The sequence below is a fragment of the Crocodylus porosus genome, unplaced genomic scaffold, assembly GCF_001723895.1.
Source record: "Crocodylus porosus isolate Cpor-Errol unplaced genomic scaffold, CroPor_comp1, whole genome shotgun sequence".
NCBI lineage: Eukaryota > Metazoa > Chordata > Crocodylia > Crocodylidae > Crocodylus > Crocodylus porosus.
Window position 1 is genome coordinate 10,352,466 of NW_017728909.1, and position 16,694 is coordinate 10,369,159.

Below are 16,694 nucleotides of genomic sequence, written 5' to 3' on the forward strand. Positions count from 1 at the left end.
CCATGGCCCCCTTGTATCTTGACCCAGAGCACTTCAGCTTGCCCCTCCTCTGACCCCATTCTGTTGGCAGAGGATGTGTATTGCTCCTTGACATAGAGCGCCACACCCCCACCTTTCTTTCCTTCTCTGTCCCACCTGTAAAGCCTATAGCCCCTAATGCTAACTGCCCAGTCATGGGATGAATCTCACCACGTTTCTGTAAGCCCTATTATGTCTGGGTCTGAACTGGCTATTCTGAGGGCGAGTTCCTCCTGTTTATTCCCCAGGCTACGAGCATTAGTATATAGGCATTTAAGGCCTTGCCTAGCTGCATGTGCCACCCCCCAGTTTGGGAGACTGTCTGGACCCCTGTTTCTTACACGCACACACCTGACAACCAGACTTTTTTACTAACATGTTTTACATAATGTAAATGCAGCCCTTCTGGCAAGCCCTGGACAAAGGTGGAGTTCAAATGTAGGGGTTTAACATCAACCTAGTAAAAAAAAATTGGTTATCAGTAAGAAGTTTACAGATTATTATTTAAAATAGAAAATTCTTGTGTTAGCAACTTTGCTTGACTGTAGCAGTGGTTTTATACCATGCCACCCCTACCGCAGAGGTCCCCTATTCACCCCCATACCCTGATGCCTCCAACTGCATTCCACACATTCTGAACCCCCAGCCTACTCTTCAGCCCTGACCCCCATCCTGCCACAGACCCTCAAAGAAGGCTTACAGTCTGGCTGTCTGCAACCCAGAAGTGTTACAGGCAGGAGATGAGGATGCAGCAGCACATGGCTGTGAGGAATGGGAGCTACAGAGGCTCCCATGGACTACGGTACTGCTCTGCTCTGTCCATCAATGCTTTGCCTCCAGCTTCTTTCCACCTAGAAATCTTCAATTAAGCTCCTGGTTGCTTAGTTTAGTTTAGCTGTGTTTTTTTACAGAGGTTCCTTTTTACAGACTTTACAGACTGATGTTTTTAGCCCCACCTTTTTGGGGGGGCCTTCTGTAAATTTATGAACAGTTGGCAGTCCTAGTTGTGGGTGAAGAGCAGGAAGCTTGAGCTGTAAAATCATTCATCTCTGCTTTACAACTGACAAAAAGAAATCAACTCCTTACAGAATGTTCATTCTCTGCAAATCCTTATGTAGGAACCCAGATATATTCATTTCATGTCAAGAGAGGTTTGGTCTCAGTCTAACAAGCTTATATGTCCATTTGTGCATTAAGAAAGTTGAGTTTGTAGCAGTATATTTTAAACTACTGAGAAACAGATCTAGAGATTACTTTGTTTTTTCCTTTTTAATTCTCTAAATTCAAAATCAGACAAAGGAGTTTACTTAACTGTCAGAGTGGTTAATCACTTTTTGTACGTAATTAGATTGAAATGCTTTGGTAAGGTCAGAAGTTTGAAATGGTTATGGTTTTTGTCAGTAGTTGGCTACTTGTTTAATTAGAGTGTTTACATCAGCCCCTGATGGCTTCCCAGGATTTCAGCCTTGGAAACTTTCCTTTTCACTATTACCTGTATGCTGTCATTAGGAAGTCATTCATCGTCACCTGTAGCACCACCTGTATAATTCACTCCATTATATGATGAAGGACCTCACTTGTATCTTCAAGGAACTCTCAGTAATGACCTCAAACAGGTCCATCAGTTCTTCCATTCCTTTTCATCTTATGGAAAACTCTATTCCTAGTGTAGCCTCTGCAATGTTCAATATATCCTTGTAGCATCTTCATTACATCCTTCCCTAGTACTGTTTACTTTCAGCCAAATCATTTTTCTTTCCTGACTTCTGTCTAACTCTTAATCTCTGAGTTGCCATCCTAGAAAGATATCTATTCATCCATACCCTACAGTGTAGAAGAAAATCCTGCAATGCCAGGCAAATCATAACAATGCCAATTCTCATAAGTATAGCCCATTGATATGGCAAACTTTATTGGAAAACATTGTGTATGGTTAGGAATATTGTGGTGAGTGTATTATTAGGCTGCCCTTGTAACCTCCATTCTCTTCCTTGTCTTTTCTTCTTGCTTTAGAATTACTCCAGGTAGACATACAGTTCACCAGAAGCAATCACTAATCTGCTGTCGGAGTTCTCTGTTTCATTTGAAACAGCTTTTCAGGCAAATGCAAATCAGCACTGTTTCATAGAATTTGGTGAACATCTGGCCTGTTATTAATGATTTGTTGCACAGGAACATAGTAATTTCCAGACTGAATCAGAACTATCTGTCTGAAGCGTGGGTCAGCAGCCTTTCAAGAGCAACAGGCCAAATGCCCCTTATGACCTGACTGCCATCATCAAATGCTGCTGTTGGTCCAGCTTGGGAAACGAGGTACAACAGTTCTTCATTGGTTGGATCTGGTCTATGATCTGTGGGTTTCCAGTCCCTTTACTAAAGCACTTATATGACCCTCATTACCTTACTATGAGAGTCCCTCATACTCATGCATGTATTTGTTCTCATGATGACACACCTGGGAGATAGGAAATTGCTTTATGAGGAACTGGAGCACAGAGGGCAAGAGCCAGAGATGCATTAGATGTCTCTTAATTTAGACACTGCTGTGCCTAAAAATCAAGTACTTGGCCCCAGCAGGGTGAATCAAGGAAACAGGTAAGTGCCTAGGTATGTTGTACAATGAATAAGCAGAGTTTGGCACCCCCAGAGGATAGTTCAGAGAGCCTGGATGCTGAGCATAGAGCTGTCTAGAGTTTCCAGTGGGAAACTTTAGGTCTAGGTGTATGTTTGAACTCCCACTCCCTCTCAGAGCTTAGTTGTCTGAATTGGAGGATACAGTAAACACTGGTGCTGCTAGTGTCGCCAGTCTTTTTCATAATAATCTGATGAGTAGAGTGCTCACCTAGATGTGAAAAACCTGTGTTTTAGGCCCTCATCATCTGGAAGGGATTCCAACACACCTGTCCCACTTCCCAGGAGAGTGCCTTCACCAAGAGGCTATAGCAGCAATACTCATGGTTTTGGCTCTGCAGGTGAGGTGAATGGTGTGGGGGTGGCCTGTGGCCTGGATAAGGCTGGGATCCAGCTCCAGAGGCTCATGCCACCCCCACCCAGCCCCGGCATGCTGGGATCAAACCCTGAGCTGCCCTGCATGTCCCGTCTAGCCTGTAGAACCATGGGGAGCTCCATAGGCCAGATGACGTAGTACCAGGGACTGGATCTGGCCCAGAGGTGGTCCCTGAGCTCTAGAATAGTCACCTCTATCCTAAAAGGGGTCCCATTATGAAGAAAGGGATAGTTTCATAGTTAGTAGGGTCAGAAGGGACCTGAGCAGATCATCAAGTCCAACCCTCTGCCATGGCAGGAAAGAGTGAGTACTGGGGTCAAATGACCCCAGCAAGGTGATTGTCTAGCTCTAGTGGTGCCTAGAATGCAAAAGTTCAGGAGCCAGAAAGAGAGGGTGAACAAGAGGGAGCCTAGTGGTGGGAATGCTTATCTGGGAGAGAAGATGCCAGTCCAGGTCTCAGGAATGTTTGCCCATGTTCCACTGGACAGTTGCATTTCTTTCAGCAGAATGGTTCAGCTCAAACACAAGAGCTGAACGGTGCCCTACCTAGACTATTTTATGGACTGTTGATTAAGATGTTTTCTTGGAAGAAGGAGCAAATGTGCATTCAAATTGCTTGAGGAAGGCCAAGAATCCTGGTCTTCCATTTGCAAGTGCTCTAACTGTTAGCTCTTATGCAAATAACTGGTGTCCCTGCTGGCTTTATCTTTGAGTAGAAGTGACTGGCCTGCTGCACTTTGCACTGAATTGATTGTGGTTGGTGTGCATTAGGCATGTTCCCAGCATGTCTAACAGATCAAGCACTTCCAAGGAATTTGGTGAAGGCTGGACATTGCTCTGCCTTGTATCTGCCTTCTTTCTCAAGACCAGTGGTCCAACTAGACAGCTATACTTGTTGCGTGTAGCCCAGCTCCAGGTATTTAAGTAAAACACATTGGGTAGCCAGTAGTAAGTCTTAGCCCACAGAAACTGGCTGAAATTTGAGTGCTCAAAATCCTTGATTTGTGTTTTTATTTTGAAAATCCTTCTGTATATGCCATCAAATGAAGCTGAATAGTCTCAGTATTCTGAGGAATGCGTGATCATCTTAAATTCTATTTTACAGAAAGAGTTGGGTAGCATCATCCTACATAAACAGCTAAAGCTGGTAGAATTTGTAAATCCAAAAGAACCCCTGCAAATTAAAGATGCAATATGAAGAGAGGGGAATTCCTGCAGCTTCTGTTTGGATTTATTAATATTGATCACTGCTGTCTCACAGGCAGAGAAAGGAACAAGAAATAATGCTATCAATAATACATATTCCTGACAGTCTAACTGTATTTTAAATCCGTCACAGTGCTGATAAACCTACCCTGGAGACGAATTTAATCATTTCCTGCACAGGGATTTCTGCTAACCCACTAAGTCTTGCTCAGAATCCAATCATTTGTGAGAATTTCTCTCTCAGAATTTGTTTCCATGCCTTTGTCGGCAGACATCTATGCAGAGCTGTCGGGATGTTTCTCCAGTCAAGTTGGCTTTGCAGTATGACATAACAAATTATGTAATTTCTAAACAGATATATAAGCTTTCTCACTCCCTGCATCTCAGATCTTATACAGTGCATCCATTGTAATCTCCTTGGCAAATGTTAGCTGAGTATTTATTTTAATGCTGATATAATTGTACCAGTGTTTAATATGAAAGAAGCAACCGAATGTCTGTGATCTGAACGTACTGAAGAATTTTGTCTCTCTTGATCAGTGGTTCTCAACCTTTTTAGACTCAAGGCACCCCTGGAAAGACACAGGGAACCCCTTTGGAAAATGCCAACACTTAGCCTACACTCATTTCTTAGTTGCAGAAAAATAGTGGAGCAATACTCCTGTTGCAAAGAACTCAAAAGGACCACAGTAGGTCAGAATGTTTTTGACCCTATGGTTTCCTGTTTGACATCTCTGGGTTTATCTTGTGAATCATCTGGAGGTGCTAATATTGAGTGGCATGCCGCAGCATCCTAATTGAGAATCAGTGCTCTAAATTATAAGTCTTTTGTAATAAGGAGCATGTTACTCGGTTTACAAAGTGCTTTGTGAACTGGTGGTGCTATATTGATGTCTGTATTAGCACTGCTAAGGAATATTTGGGAGAATTACTAACTGTACCTCCACTTAAGCATGGTGAGCGATTGATTTACCCCTGAAAACTGCCCGTTTCCCAAACTTATTTTCTGTACTGTCCATGTTGTTGCCTAAATGAGATAGAATAATCCATGCAGGACCTTTTGAGGCCGTTCCCTGTTTTGTTCTTTCCTTTCACTTTTCTCCACAGACTCTGCTGATACACTCTATTCTCAGCTTCCCTCCTGATGAAGCCTGATAGTCCCTGTTTCTGACACACCTCTGAATAAGATATGTAAATTGTGCTTTGCCTAGTGAATTCCTATTGCTCTGCCCTGATGACTTCCCACCATAAGGTTTTTAGCAGATCTGAAAAAAGGCATGAAGGTGATATCAGGCAGATGTAGTACATGCCACACACATGATTCAGTCACATCAAGTAGACGTTCTGTCAGCAGCAAAAGAAAAGCACTGCAAATAGCTGATGTGCACTTCCATCACTACCCGTGTAGGAGGGATAAATGCACTGCCATGGCATTATTTTGGATTGGTTAGTTTGGCACATATTGAGACCATGATGAAGTCTAGAGATGACGTCTTGGAATTGCAAAAGTGTACATAGACAGTTGCCTGCATGCAAACGCCTTGGCTGCTTGTTTGTTGGCACATTTGTGAGACGCACGCTGTGTGATTAGATAGGCTTCAGCATTAACATTCCAGTACACTGCTTACCCATGTTGGGATAAATGTTCATTATGACGCATGCTGCATTAGCAGCAAGGCCTCGTTAGCATGCTGAATCTGTCCCCTATTCTTTCTGCTAGTGTGTATGTATTAGAAATGCTGAGTGCCAAGCTACAGCTGCTGCCCATGCAGCACTCCTAAAAGCTGGAGCAGTATCACGCCTGTAACTTGGCAGCATGCCATTACCAAGCTGAATGAGGCTAATGCTAACATTTTCAAACGGGTCTGCTTCTCTTGATTCAGAAGCCTCACTCTTATTGAAAACCAGCTGGAGTTTGGCCCCCGAGTCATTTTTGAAAATGGGACTTGGGCCCCTATGTCACTTGGATGCTTCTGAATGTGTTACGTGACAAGTTGTCAGCCAGTGTAGAAGGAAGGTGTGCAGTATTTGAGAGAGTTTCTTGTGCGTCTTAAAGTTAATCCTGCACTTTGATACCCTTTTCCCCCACTACCGCCTCCCAATCCACTTGACTAGGCCTGCTCAGCAATACCTAGACCTCCTATGAAAAACATGAAAGAAGCCACTGTGTGGGGGCACTTGTGGTATGATTTACACAGAGATACCTACCTATGAGTCCATGTACATCAGGAGTATCAAACTCATCTGACCTGTAGGGACATCTCTGAGCCAGTCTGTGGGCCAGACCAGGACTGAGCCTTGGTGAAGTGCCCACAGTGCTGGGTCCAGCCTGTGCACTGCATGTACCATGTACCAGCTCCCATGGCCAGTCCAGGGGGCACACCACTCACAGCACATGGGCACTGCAATGCAGCCTGTGCCCTGGACCCTTTGTGCTGGGTCCAGCCTGTGTGCTGCAGGCAAAATGAACCCCATGCCACTGCCAGGGGCTGTGCACAGCAAGCCCTGGGGCTGGCTATTGCTGCAAGCAATGCATGGGGCTGGAGCAGCTGTGAGTACCACATGTAGCACAGGGCATGCTCCATGTGGTGCCCCTCTGGCCCAGGAGCCAGTGCTCAGGGCTGGTTAACACTGATCGCTGGGGAACTGCAGGATATTTAAAACCACCTGGAGATTACTACATGCAGTGCACACCCTATGCTAGCCCCCATGCTGCATGCAATGTGTGCAGCTGCTCCAGTCCCACATGCAGCATGGACTGACTTTCTGCGCTGCCTGCTGCATGCATGGCACTGGGTCCAGTACGCTGACCCACAGGCCAGATCCCTCCCCTGGGCCATATGCCTGACATTCCTGATTTACACCGACTAGGTCTCAAACCAGCTCCATCTGCTGTTGCTTGCATGTTGTTGCTACATGGAGATCACCCACTGCTGTGACATCAAGGCCTAAGTCAGAACTTCATTTTAGTTTTTTAAATGTGCTGTAGAGTTGTTATTTTGTAAGTGGCCTTATTGTCTGGCACCATGCCAGTTGTAGCTGGCTGTCTTTCTGATCTTTAGGAGCAAGAAAAAATATTGTTGAACTTTTGTGGTTGCAGTTATTGCTTTAGTTCTTGCATCTGTTCATCGGACTTCCTGTGGTTTTCATCAGATCACATGATTGACAACCCAGACAGTCTGCACAACTTTGGGTCTGTTCAGTTATACCTCTGTCCCAACCACTAAATCTGACTTCTGCTTTATCTAGCAGAAAAAACACAAGATCCGTCTCTGGAGTAAGTTGATTCACCAAAGCAGGTAGCCTTCGTATCTGTATAAAAAAGGCTGCAGTTGAAATCCTAGCATTATCCTGAACTCTAAAATTCAAAGCAAAGGAATCTGTTTTGGATGGTTTTTATTTTTAGCTGCTGTGGATCTGTTAGATTTTTTTTCCCCTCAGTATGGTAGTCACTGCGTACTAGCATGGCTGCTCCTATTTAAAGACATGACAGTGTATCCTACATCCTTCCTGTCGGTTGAAGGGTACAGCTCCACCTTGCGAAATCAAGGTACAAGTGGATAGTGGTGCAGTGAAAACAGTGGGTAAGTGATTTGTCCCAAGCCAGGTTTTCCAAATGCCTGGTGATTTGGGTTGCCTCCAGCGGGAGCACAACTTGAGATGCTCTGGAGAGGTCAGATTTTCAGCAAGTGCTGAGCGTCCATCCTCTAAAAATCTGGGGCCCAAATGCGAATGCCCTCCAAATCACTAGTCACTTGAAATCCTGGCCAACACGTTTGTTTTTGAAAAGTAAGTTGGACTAAATAACAGTCATGTAGAAGGAAGGGCTTCCCCGGCTATTAATCTGAACAGCAGTGCCTGAAGCTTCACTGGCCGTGGTGCATCTTGACAAACAGTCTCACGGAGCACATCTGTGGTTAGTGCATCTCTCTGCTTCTTCTGAGCCTTCTAAAACTCTGGTCACGTGTCAGGTAGTTTTATAGCTCTCCTGAAGTACTGGTTTAGTGCTGTCTCTTATACTTTTGCTGCACTTGTCAAGGGCCCCAGCTCATCTGTTTGGAAATAGCACATGTAAAAATAAATTGCACAAGCTTGCATTTAAACAGACTTTGCCTGTACTTTGAACTACAGTATGTAAAGATTCTTAGGTATTTACATCAACTCTCAAACTTTTAAGCAACATTTGACCCCTGCTCTTGTAATAAATTGTTTTTCAGTCAGTCTAGTGACTCTGGAACAGCTCATGTAAGGGGCATCTTAACTTTAATGACCAGAAGGGTTCCTGTTCCTTGTATTTAGTAAATGCCTGAACCTTAAAAAAAAACCCAGTGTACACTTCTTTTCTTTCTTAAATGTAAATGAATACAGAGAGGTGCTGGACTGGTAAATCTGGGGACTGGAGACCATACGGACAGTCTGCAGTCTCCACATTGACCCTCTAGTGTCCTCCTATGGGGCTTTAGGTCAGGATGGCTCAGGCTCCAGGACCATTCAGGTCTTAGCCTCCTTGTTAAAACTACCTCCAGTGGTGTAGGCCTTGATGCTTTTAATGTTGTGCCTAATGAGAATACTTGTTTCATCAGACTCAGTTTATTTGACACAGGCCAGTGAACAACTATCAATAACTACTAGGTGTAACTAGAATCTGGTGGAGGCAGGATTTGAGTCATGGAACTGTTCTGTGCTAGGTCACAGTCTCATTAGCATAGGGTTCACTATTTAGGTTTTTAATCAAAATCTGGTCATTTCTATCACTTGTACTCTTTTTATGAAGACATTTGAAATCACTTGCCATAACAGCAAACCATATGGACGTGGACGTAAAATATTACGTAGGTCTTTAAAATCTCATTACCTTCATCTGAATCTACAAGATAAACCTACAGAAGCATTTAAGAAAAAGGCTATTGTGACAGATTGCAGATTTGATTGCAGTGAGTTCTAATCTTTCATCACTGAATTGATTATTAAACTGCTACAAAATTGTCACAGTAGGTGACAATATTGATCAGTTTGAAGGAAGTCTTAATAATAGAGGCAACACAAGGCAGGTATTGGCAGAAAAAATTAGCGCCATCTGGAATACTGTGCTTCTCTGTCAGTCGATAAGTTGTATCAAGAGAGCTGAGCATCACAGCTGTTGCTGTTGGTATTTCTAATACAGCAGTTTTGCTGGCTATTTTAAAGCTGAGAGTGAAATTTTATCACTCTGGCCAAGGGTCCAAAATACTCTTAAATTTGTTTGTAGATCTTCTTGCTTTAAGAAGTAGCGTAAGCCATGCCTAGGAAGGAAATGTTTTTTGTCAGGTGGGGAGGGGGCTCTGATTCCTTCTAGAATCATATATTTTATTTTCATCTAAACAGCTCCTGTAGCACTTCTTAAATGATATATATCTTGCGGTCATCTCCACGATGGAGGACGGGTGACCATTTAAGGTGTGACTATGCCAGGAAATTTTATTGTGGTTTGATGATGAGTTTTAATCATTCATTTAGCTGATGCGGTGATGAGCATGACTTATCCTTGTCTTCCCTGACCACAGAAAGTATTGGGAAGGGGAACACTGAAGATGAGCAGCATAGAAATTTGGGAAAGATTCATTCTTGGGTGGAAGAGTCAAACTGCAAAGAATCAATCCTTGACTCAAAAGGAAGAACAGGATGCTGAGAGAAGGTAGAGGATGGACTTGAGAGTGTGGATGCCAAGAGAAAAGGCAACATAGGGATTCAGAGAAAAAGGAGATGCCGGTGTGCTAGTAGGGAATGTGATAGAGCTGCCAGCCTCTCCTGAAGGTAGAGAGGGGTGCGGGGTTTTGGGGGCTGTGAGATAAAAAGGCAATGTGGTGCCAGTAGTAGAAAGAGTACCTGGAAGGGAGCACCAGGAGCAGATGACAAGAGGACTTGTGGCAAATGTCAGGCAACCTGTGGGATGAAAATAGGTGCACTAGAGATGCAAAGCAGGGAGAAGGGGGTGTCAAGAATAGTGGGTGAAAGGCATGGTCTTTGCTGTTAAGGAGGAGAGGAGAAGAGCTGGGAAGGGAAAGTCTGGCATGCACAGGAGAAGGAAGAGGAAACTTTTGGGTAAGCATAATATAAAGCCTGTGGTAAGCAGAGACTTCAGAGGGAAGCAAGGGTTGGAGAAAGGAGTAGTAGAAGATTGGGAGTAGGAGGATACAGGACTTTGGGGTGGGAGGAAAAACCAAATTAATGGCAGTGCAGAGATGACATTTGGGATAGAGGGAACAAATAGGCTGGGAGGAACGGAAAAAGACTGGGGATTAGGGGAAGGTAGAGAACAATATTGAGTTGGGACAGTTGGGGAGGGTGTAAAAAGAGACTGCTCTGCTCTGGGTGTCCTCTGTGACCAAAGTCAAATCACCAATCTCTGCTTTTGTAAAGGGATTTAGGAGCTCAGTGGTAGTTGGGGACTTTTAAGTCCCTTCAGGATCAGGGCCCAAGTACTTCAGTTGTCCAGATGTGAAACGGAGATAATCGTGTAGTCCTGTTCTCAATGCTGTCTTCAGCTAGGGGTGCACCTATACATCAGCTGGGTATCGGATCAGCACCAATAAAAGGAGAAATGACGTTATCAGCTATTGGCTTTTTTTTGGTCACTGTAGCCAGTAATTACAACCGTATACCTGGAGCACCTTGGTGAGTGTAGTCGGGTCCCTGCGCCTCACCACTGGCCCAAGCCCACGGCAGACTGCAGGTCCTGGTGAGCAGCGAGGAGGGGTCACAGGGTGCCAAGCTCAGCAACAAAGGGACTGTTACTGGCTTCTGCTGCTGCCGCCACTGCAATGCTACCTGTACAGCAGGGGCCTAAGCACAGGAGCTGGCCTGGAGATGTTGGACTGCACACAGGTGGGGTAAGGTACTACACAAGGAACATTTGGCTCTGCTGGGCTTTTGTAAAACTGGCTTCTCTCTGGCAGCCTCAGGAGCTCAGTTGCGTGGGGCCTGCCAGTGCTGAGGCCCCAGCATGCTCCGGGGCTCACGAGGGTTCACCTGGCCCACCTGGGGAGCGGAACTGCAGGTAGGAGCCATGGGCAAGGGACGATGTACATGGGTATAAGGCAGTCACCACCTTCCTCATTGAGGACCAGAGCAAGCAGGAGGCATGTGTGTGTTTGAAAATGCAAAACAAACAAAAAAGGTTTATTTATGTCAGTGGTTTAAAATGTCTTACACTATTACTAATTACTGGTTATCAGATCAGCATCAGCCGATATGGTTGGTTAATCATCGGCTATCAGTATTGGCCAAGAAGATCTTTATTGCTACACCCCTATCTTCAACCCTTTCCATACCGGGGGCAGAACTAAGCCCATTACAACTGAGTTGACGGTAATAGCTCTCAGCATGAGCCAACCCGCAGGAGGATGGATCCTGGCATGTTCCAGTTCAGTGATGGCCCACAGCAAGCCAGAGAGCCCGTCTCAGGAATGTAGGAAACCAGACATTTGTAGGCCAGGGCTAAAGCTCTGAGTGGAGCTACTGGAGGGCCAGTTCTTTATTCTGTGCTTTGATAGCATGTGTTTCATACAACAGGCTTTGAGCGAAAGGACTGGCTCATTTGTGGCTTGCTGTAAGTGCAGTTGTACTGGGAAGTGCTGTTTGCATCAAGCTACTATATTAAATTAACGTGCAGGGACAACTTGGGGAAATAGCTGAATGAGAGTTCCCATGTTTTTGTTGCCCCCTGGAGCAAAAATAAATAAGATGAGTAAATGTAAATGAAAGGGGGAGAAACCTGAATGCTAAGTAGCCAAGAAAATCCCATCCCAGAGAGCGCGACTCCAGTGAGAAGAGACTGTTGGCCCAACACAAGGAAACACTAACACAATGAGCTAGGGAAAGCTGATAAGGTATTCCTTCATTATTAATGGGCAGAGAGGCTTCTTGGCCATTGTCATCCTTGTTCTAATCGTGTCGCACCACGGTAGTTTATTCTTAGTCTTAGCCACATCCTTATAAATAATGAAATGGGTCATGTTTTATCTTACCCCAATGAGCACTGTAATGTGGCTTTTATCTGAGTCCCTGCCAGGCTGTTGACACAGGGAACATTGAGAAGCAGATAAAATGAATGAATAGCACAATATAAAAATAGTCTTAGCCCTTCCAAAAGAACATGCTTATTGACAGGGAGCTAATAACTGCCTTATTTGAAGCCATAATATGCAGGCTTGGCGGTGGGCTGACTTCCTTCACTGTGCGTTTGGCTATAGGAGGGGAGGAAGTTGCAAAGAGACTGGAGACCTGTGGATGTAGAGTATCTGGCTGATCAGGGGTGGATTGGATGGCTAGTTTAATTCAGGAATGTACGTTGCCCACAGAAGGCACAGCAGGGCAGCAGACATTGTGGAAATAAGAAGGTTTGGCCTGTAATTTGGGGGAGGAGGTAGCTGTGTGTAAGGATAACAGAGGAATAAAGCACTTGGGTATTACTGTAATGGGTCCAGAGAGAGAGTGCAGATCGAATACAAGGAATACCCAGCACATCTCATCGGAAGAACTCAAGTGATCATCCAGGCAATTTAATTAAGCCTCTCAGCAGCCCTTGGAGAGACATTATCACAATCCCTCCCTTTAAAGACAGGGAAACTGAGGTACAGGAAATTCACACATTGCCCAAAGCCACAAAGTGAGTTAGTGGCAGAGCTAGAAATAGTACCCAGGAGTTGAGCCCCCTAATTTAACCACACTTCCTTCCTCAAACCACACTTCCTGGAAGGAGAAAACTACTATATGCATCTGTGCATAGAACGGTCTCTGGAAACTGGGGAAACAAGTCAGGTTACTATAACATCTTGTCTTCCAGAAAGCTAAAGCAAGTGGTACATCTCCCTTCCCAAGGCGCTGACTGCCACCAGTCATGTTCTCCATTTTTATGTTGCTAGACATCAATAGGCCTGTACTGCAGGGGCAGGAATGCTGTTGTGGGGCTGCTGTCTGATGCAGCTTTTGCTTTCCAAACTTTTCTTCTTGATATGGATCCATCTATTCAGCATTAGTTAGTAGCTCATCTAGCATGTAATTCCACGTCTGGGAGCAAGCAGACCCAAGAGCGCTACCAACAGCAAAAGGCTAAATACAGAAAGTATCAGCAAAGCAAAAGGTTAAAAGAGACAACTGTGGTGGTCACTTTATCCCCTTTGTTGACCGTATTTTCTTTTCTGGCCTGATGATTCTGTTCCCCCCGTTCTGAATATGCCCAGACTGCATCTGTTATACAGACGATGGATTTGCACCCCCCTCCCTCAACGGCCATTTTTTTCTTGTTGCAGAAATTCCCAGAGTTGAAGTTTAAGTATGTGGAAGAGGAGCAGCCTGAGGAGTTTTTCATTCCCTATGTCTGGTCCCTGGTATACAATTCTGCCGTGGCGCTGTACTGGAACCCCCACGACATCCAGCTCTTTACTATGGACTCCGGCTGAGGCGCAAGAGGCCAGATGACAGAGCTAGCTCTGCTCTGTCTCACCTCAAGAGAGCAAACCCGAACACTGCGTGTTAATACATGATCCCTCCTGGCGTGCGTCCTCTAAACCTGAACCTTACCGAGAATGAAGAGCTTGCCACTCCTGTCCTGTCCAGCTTTGACGTCTTGCTACCAGGCTGCAGCAGGCATGCTGGAAGCAGCTGAAGCGTGAGGAACTGACAGGGTTGCATGCAACCTTTTAGACCTTATCCTATGAACACAAGGCCTTAGACATGCAGTGCGATGCTACCAACACCACCAAAGCAGAGCGCTCTATACAGTACAGTGGGTAAATAAGAGTTGACATTTGATTTGGAACCAGTGTTTTTATTTCCTGTAGGTAACAGGGCAAGCTCTTCAAACACCATTGGTTTCTGCAATGAAGTATTCATCAAGTTGCTACCCTACCTCCTCGCATGGCCCTTTACTTTGGTGACATTGTAATGACGGCAGTCTCTGCAGCATTGTCTCAATTGTCATCCAAGTGAATTAGCAGGCTGGGTATTAACCACAGTTTGTTTCCAGACAGAGAGGCAAAACCTTTGATTTGGATATCACAGTGTGTGTGGGAGGGTTTCAATGATAAGGAATTGTCAAAACAGTTTGGACTTGTTTGTGTTCTTGATAGGGCTAGAAACGCTAGCTTCCAAAGGAAAGTCCCTCCAGTCTTGCATGTGGCAAGCACTGTCTCTGGAAACCAACCAGACAGACAGATCTCCAAAGAAAAATGCCTTCACATTTTCAAAATAGACCTCTGCCCTGTAAAAGGTCTGGGCACTGTTGATGGTGTCTGAGAATCCCCAGTAAAGTGCTGGGTTAAAAATCCCCTTGTCGCAGTCCAAGGGTTTCTAGTGGAGGGACGGATTTATCTGAATGTGGACTGCTTCAAAATGAATGTTTTAATGTCCTTCTCTTGTACCCAGTTGAATGAAAATAATCAAAAATCTCTCTCTGCAGAGGAGAAAGTAAATGAATAATTTTGCCTTCCTGTTCAAGAATTATCTCCTTTTTGTCATAAGAAGGGTGTGTGTGTCTTGGGGGCAAGCTCCTGATGGCATTCATTTCCACATGCACCCAGACACACTGGCTGTGCCCTGTTGCTGCCTTGTGGAAAATGCTGTCACTAGGTCAAGTTCATTGCATGCCAAAAGATGAAGACTAGGGAGTTGGTCCTTACGTGTATATGCTAAATCCCTTAATGCACTGCCTGCCCTGGTATGTTCTGTTTACTGACTTGAAGGGTAGAGCACATCCACTTTCAGGCAGTCCTTGGAGTGGCTTTAAATAGAGCTCCTTGCAGTTTTTGGTTTCTTGAAGATGCTAGAATTACGCTTTCCTTTTTACCTGCTTATTTGGAAGCAGGAGTCCTCCTGGGCCCTGCATAAATGGAACTGCTGGTTTGTTATTTTTAAATTCTTTCCATATTTATTTAAACCTATAAATACAAAGAGACGTGCATAGCATAGGAGTTCTTAGTACCTTCAAGTAGCGGTAGCTTTTGGGAAGAGGCAATATGAAGAGCGGAGCTGCAGCGGGGTGTTCAGTGTATAATAAGGGGATGGTTGCACCATGGCTGAAGAGCTGGGAATGTTGATGCTACATGTTGGATTTGGGGGGGGTGGGGGGTGTTTTGTTTTGTTATGTTACATCTTTGGACAAGTCCAAGGGGAGTGGGCTTTTCTGTTTTGTGTAGTGATTTGTAACTTTACCTATAAATGTAGGACCAGGGTGCTTGTGAGTCAGCAAAGCTGCACAGTCTTTCCAAAGGTCATTCCACGGATGCACTTGGAGCGCTGGATCCTGAGACTCAACTGCATGGTTCAGCTTTTCAGCTGATGTAAGCACAGCAAGAGCTTGAACCTGCCAAATAATGAGCTCTCGTACACCCTCATGGACTTCAGTAATACTTGAGGACACCCAAGACCTTACTGCTGGAACAGAGCCACAGTTCACTGTTTTGGTATGTCACATTTGGGGAAATCTAGTTTATTTTTAAAAGAGCTTCATACAAAGACAAGGACGTGTGACATGAACAGGACCAACAAGTCACTGACTTGAGTAGCGTCAGCTACTCAAATTTCAGTTTGTTCTCCTGTCTTAATGACCTTGCACTGAAGTAAAGAGAAACAGGTTTGTTCCACTGAAATAATTTTCTTGTGCAGGTAATTAAAATGTAGTGCTTATGGGGCCCAGCAGGATTGTAACAGCTGGAGTCAGAATCTAAAGCTGAAGCAGCAGCACAAGCCAAGTTTTACAATGAAATACATCTTCATCCGATTGGTCCTTTCAAGATTGCAGGCATTATAAAGGTCTGGCAAAGTCCTGGAGTCTGCAGTCTAACATATTCACAGATACTCTGTTTTCGTTCTGATTTGTAAAGTACCACCTAAGGGATCCTTTTCATTATTTTGTGTGAACGATTTATTATGCAGTAATAAAAAAGGTGAACACAGATTGAAGTTGTATTTGTTTTACATAATAATTAGTTGCTGTGTATAATGTTTGGCCAAAGGGGTTAGATTTTCTTTGTAGACTTAACGTGCATGAGTTTTTATAACCTTATCTGTGGTTTCCAGTAAAGAACCTGAATGTATTGTATTAAATAGGAGATCATTTAAATCTTGTGTTTATTATGAAGAATGAAATCTTGGTTATTCTTTCTTGTTGCTCTTGGCTGCACAGTTTAGACGGATCTCTCCCCATCCTGTGGGTTTTCTTGCCAGAAACTTTGACTAGCTGTTATCTTTCTCTTGGTCCTTGCATAGATCCATGCTGCCTGTGCTTGCCCAGGCTGCAGGAGTGTTACTAGAAACGGAGAATCAGCAACTGCAAATAACAGAAAAGTTGTATTCCAGTTCCCACAGATTATCCCCTCCATTACCTCTGTGTTTCTGTTCTGTATAAAACTTAGGACTCTCCTTTGGGCCTAAAAACGTCTATGCTTGTTGAAGCCAAGTTACCATCTTATCTGCTAGAAAACCA

The 16,694-nt window shown here is 44.4% G+C and overlaps 1 protein-coding gene across 1 annotated transcript in view; it reads left to right on the forward strand.

Moving 5' to 3' along the window:
* The window catches only part of DYM (dymeclin), a 337,064-nt gene extending 320,898 nt beyond the window's left edge, over positions 1–16,166 (forward strand). The window contains exon 15 of the mRNA XM_019531678.1: positions 13,522–16,166. Coding sequence (XP_019387223.1) covers positions 13,522–13,671 — 150 coding nt within the window. The 3' untranslated portion in view covers positions 13,672–16,166. The remainder of the gene's footprint in view (positions 1–13,521) is intronic.
* The last annotated feature ends 528 nt before the right edge of the window (positions 16,167–16,694 follow it).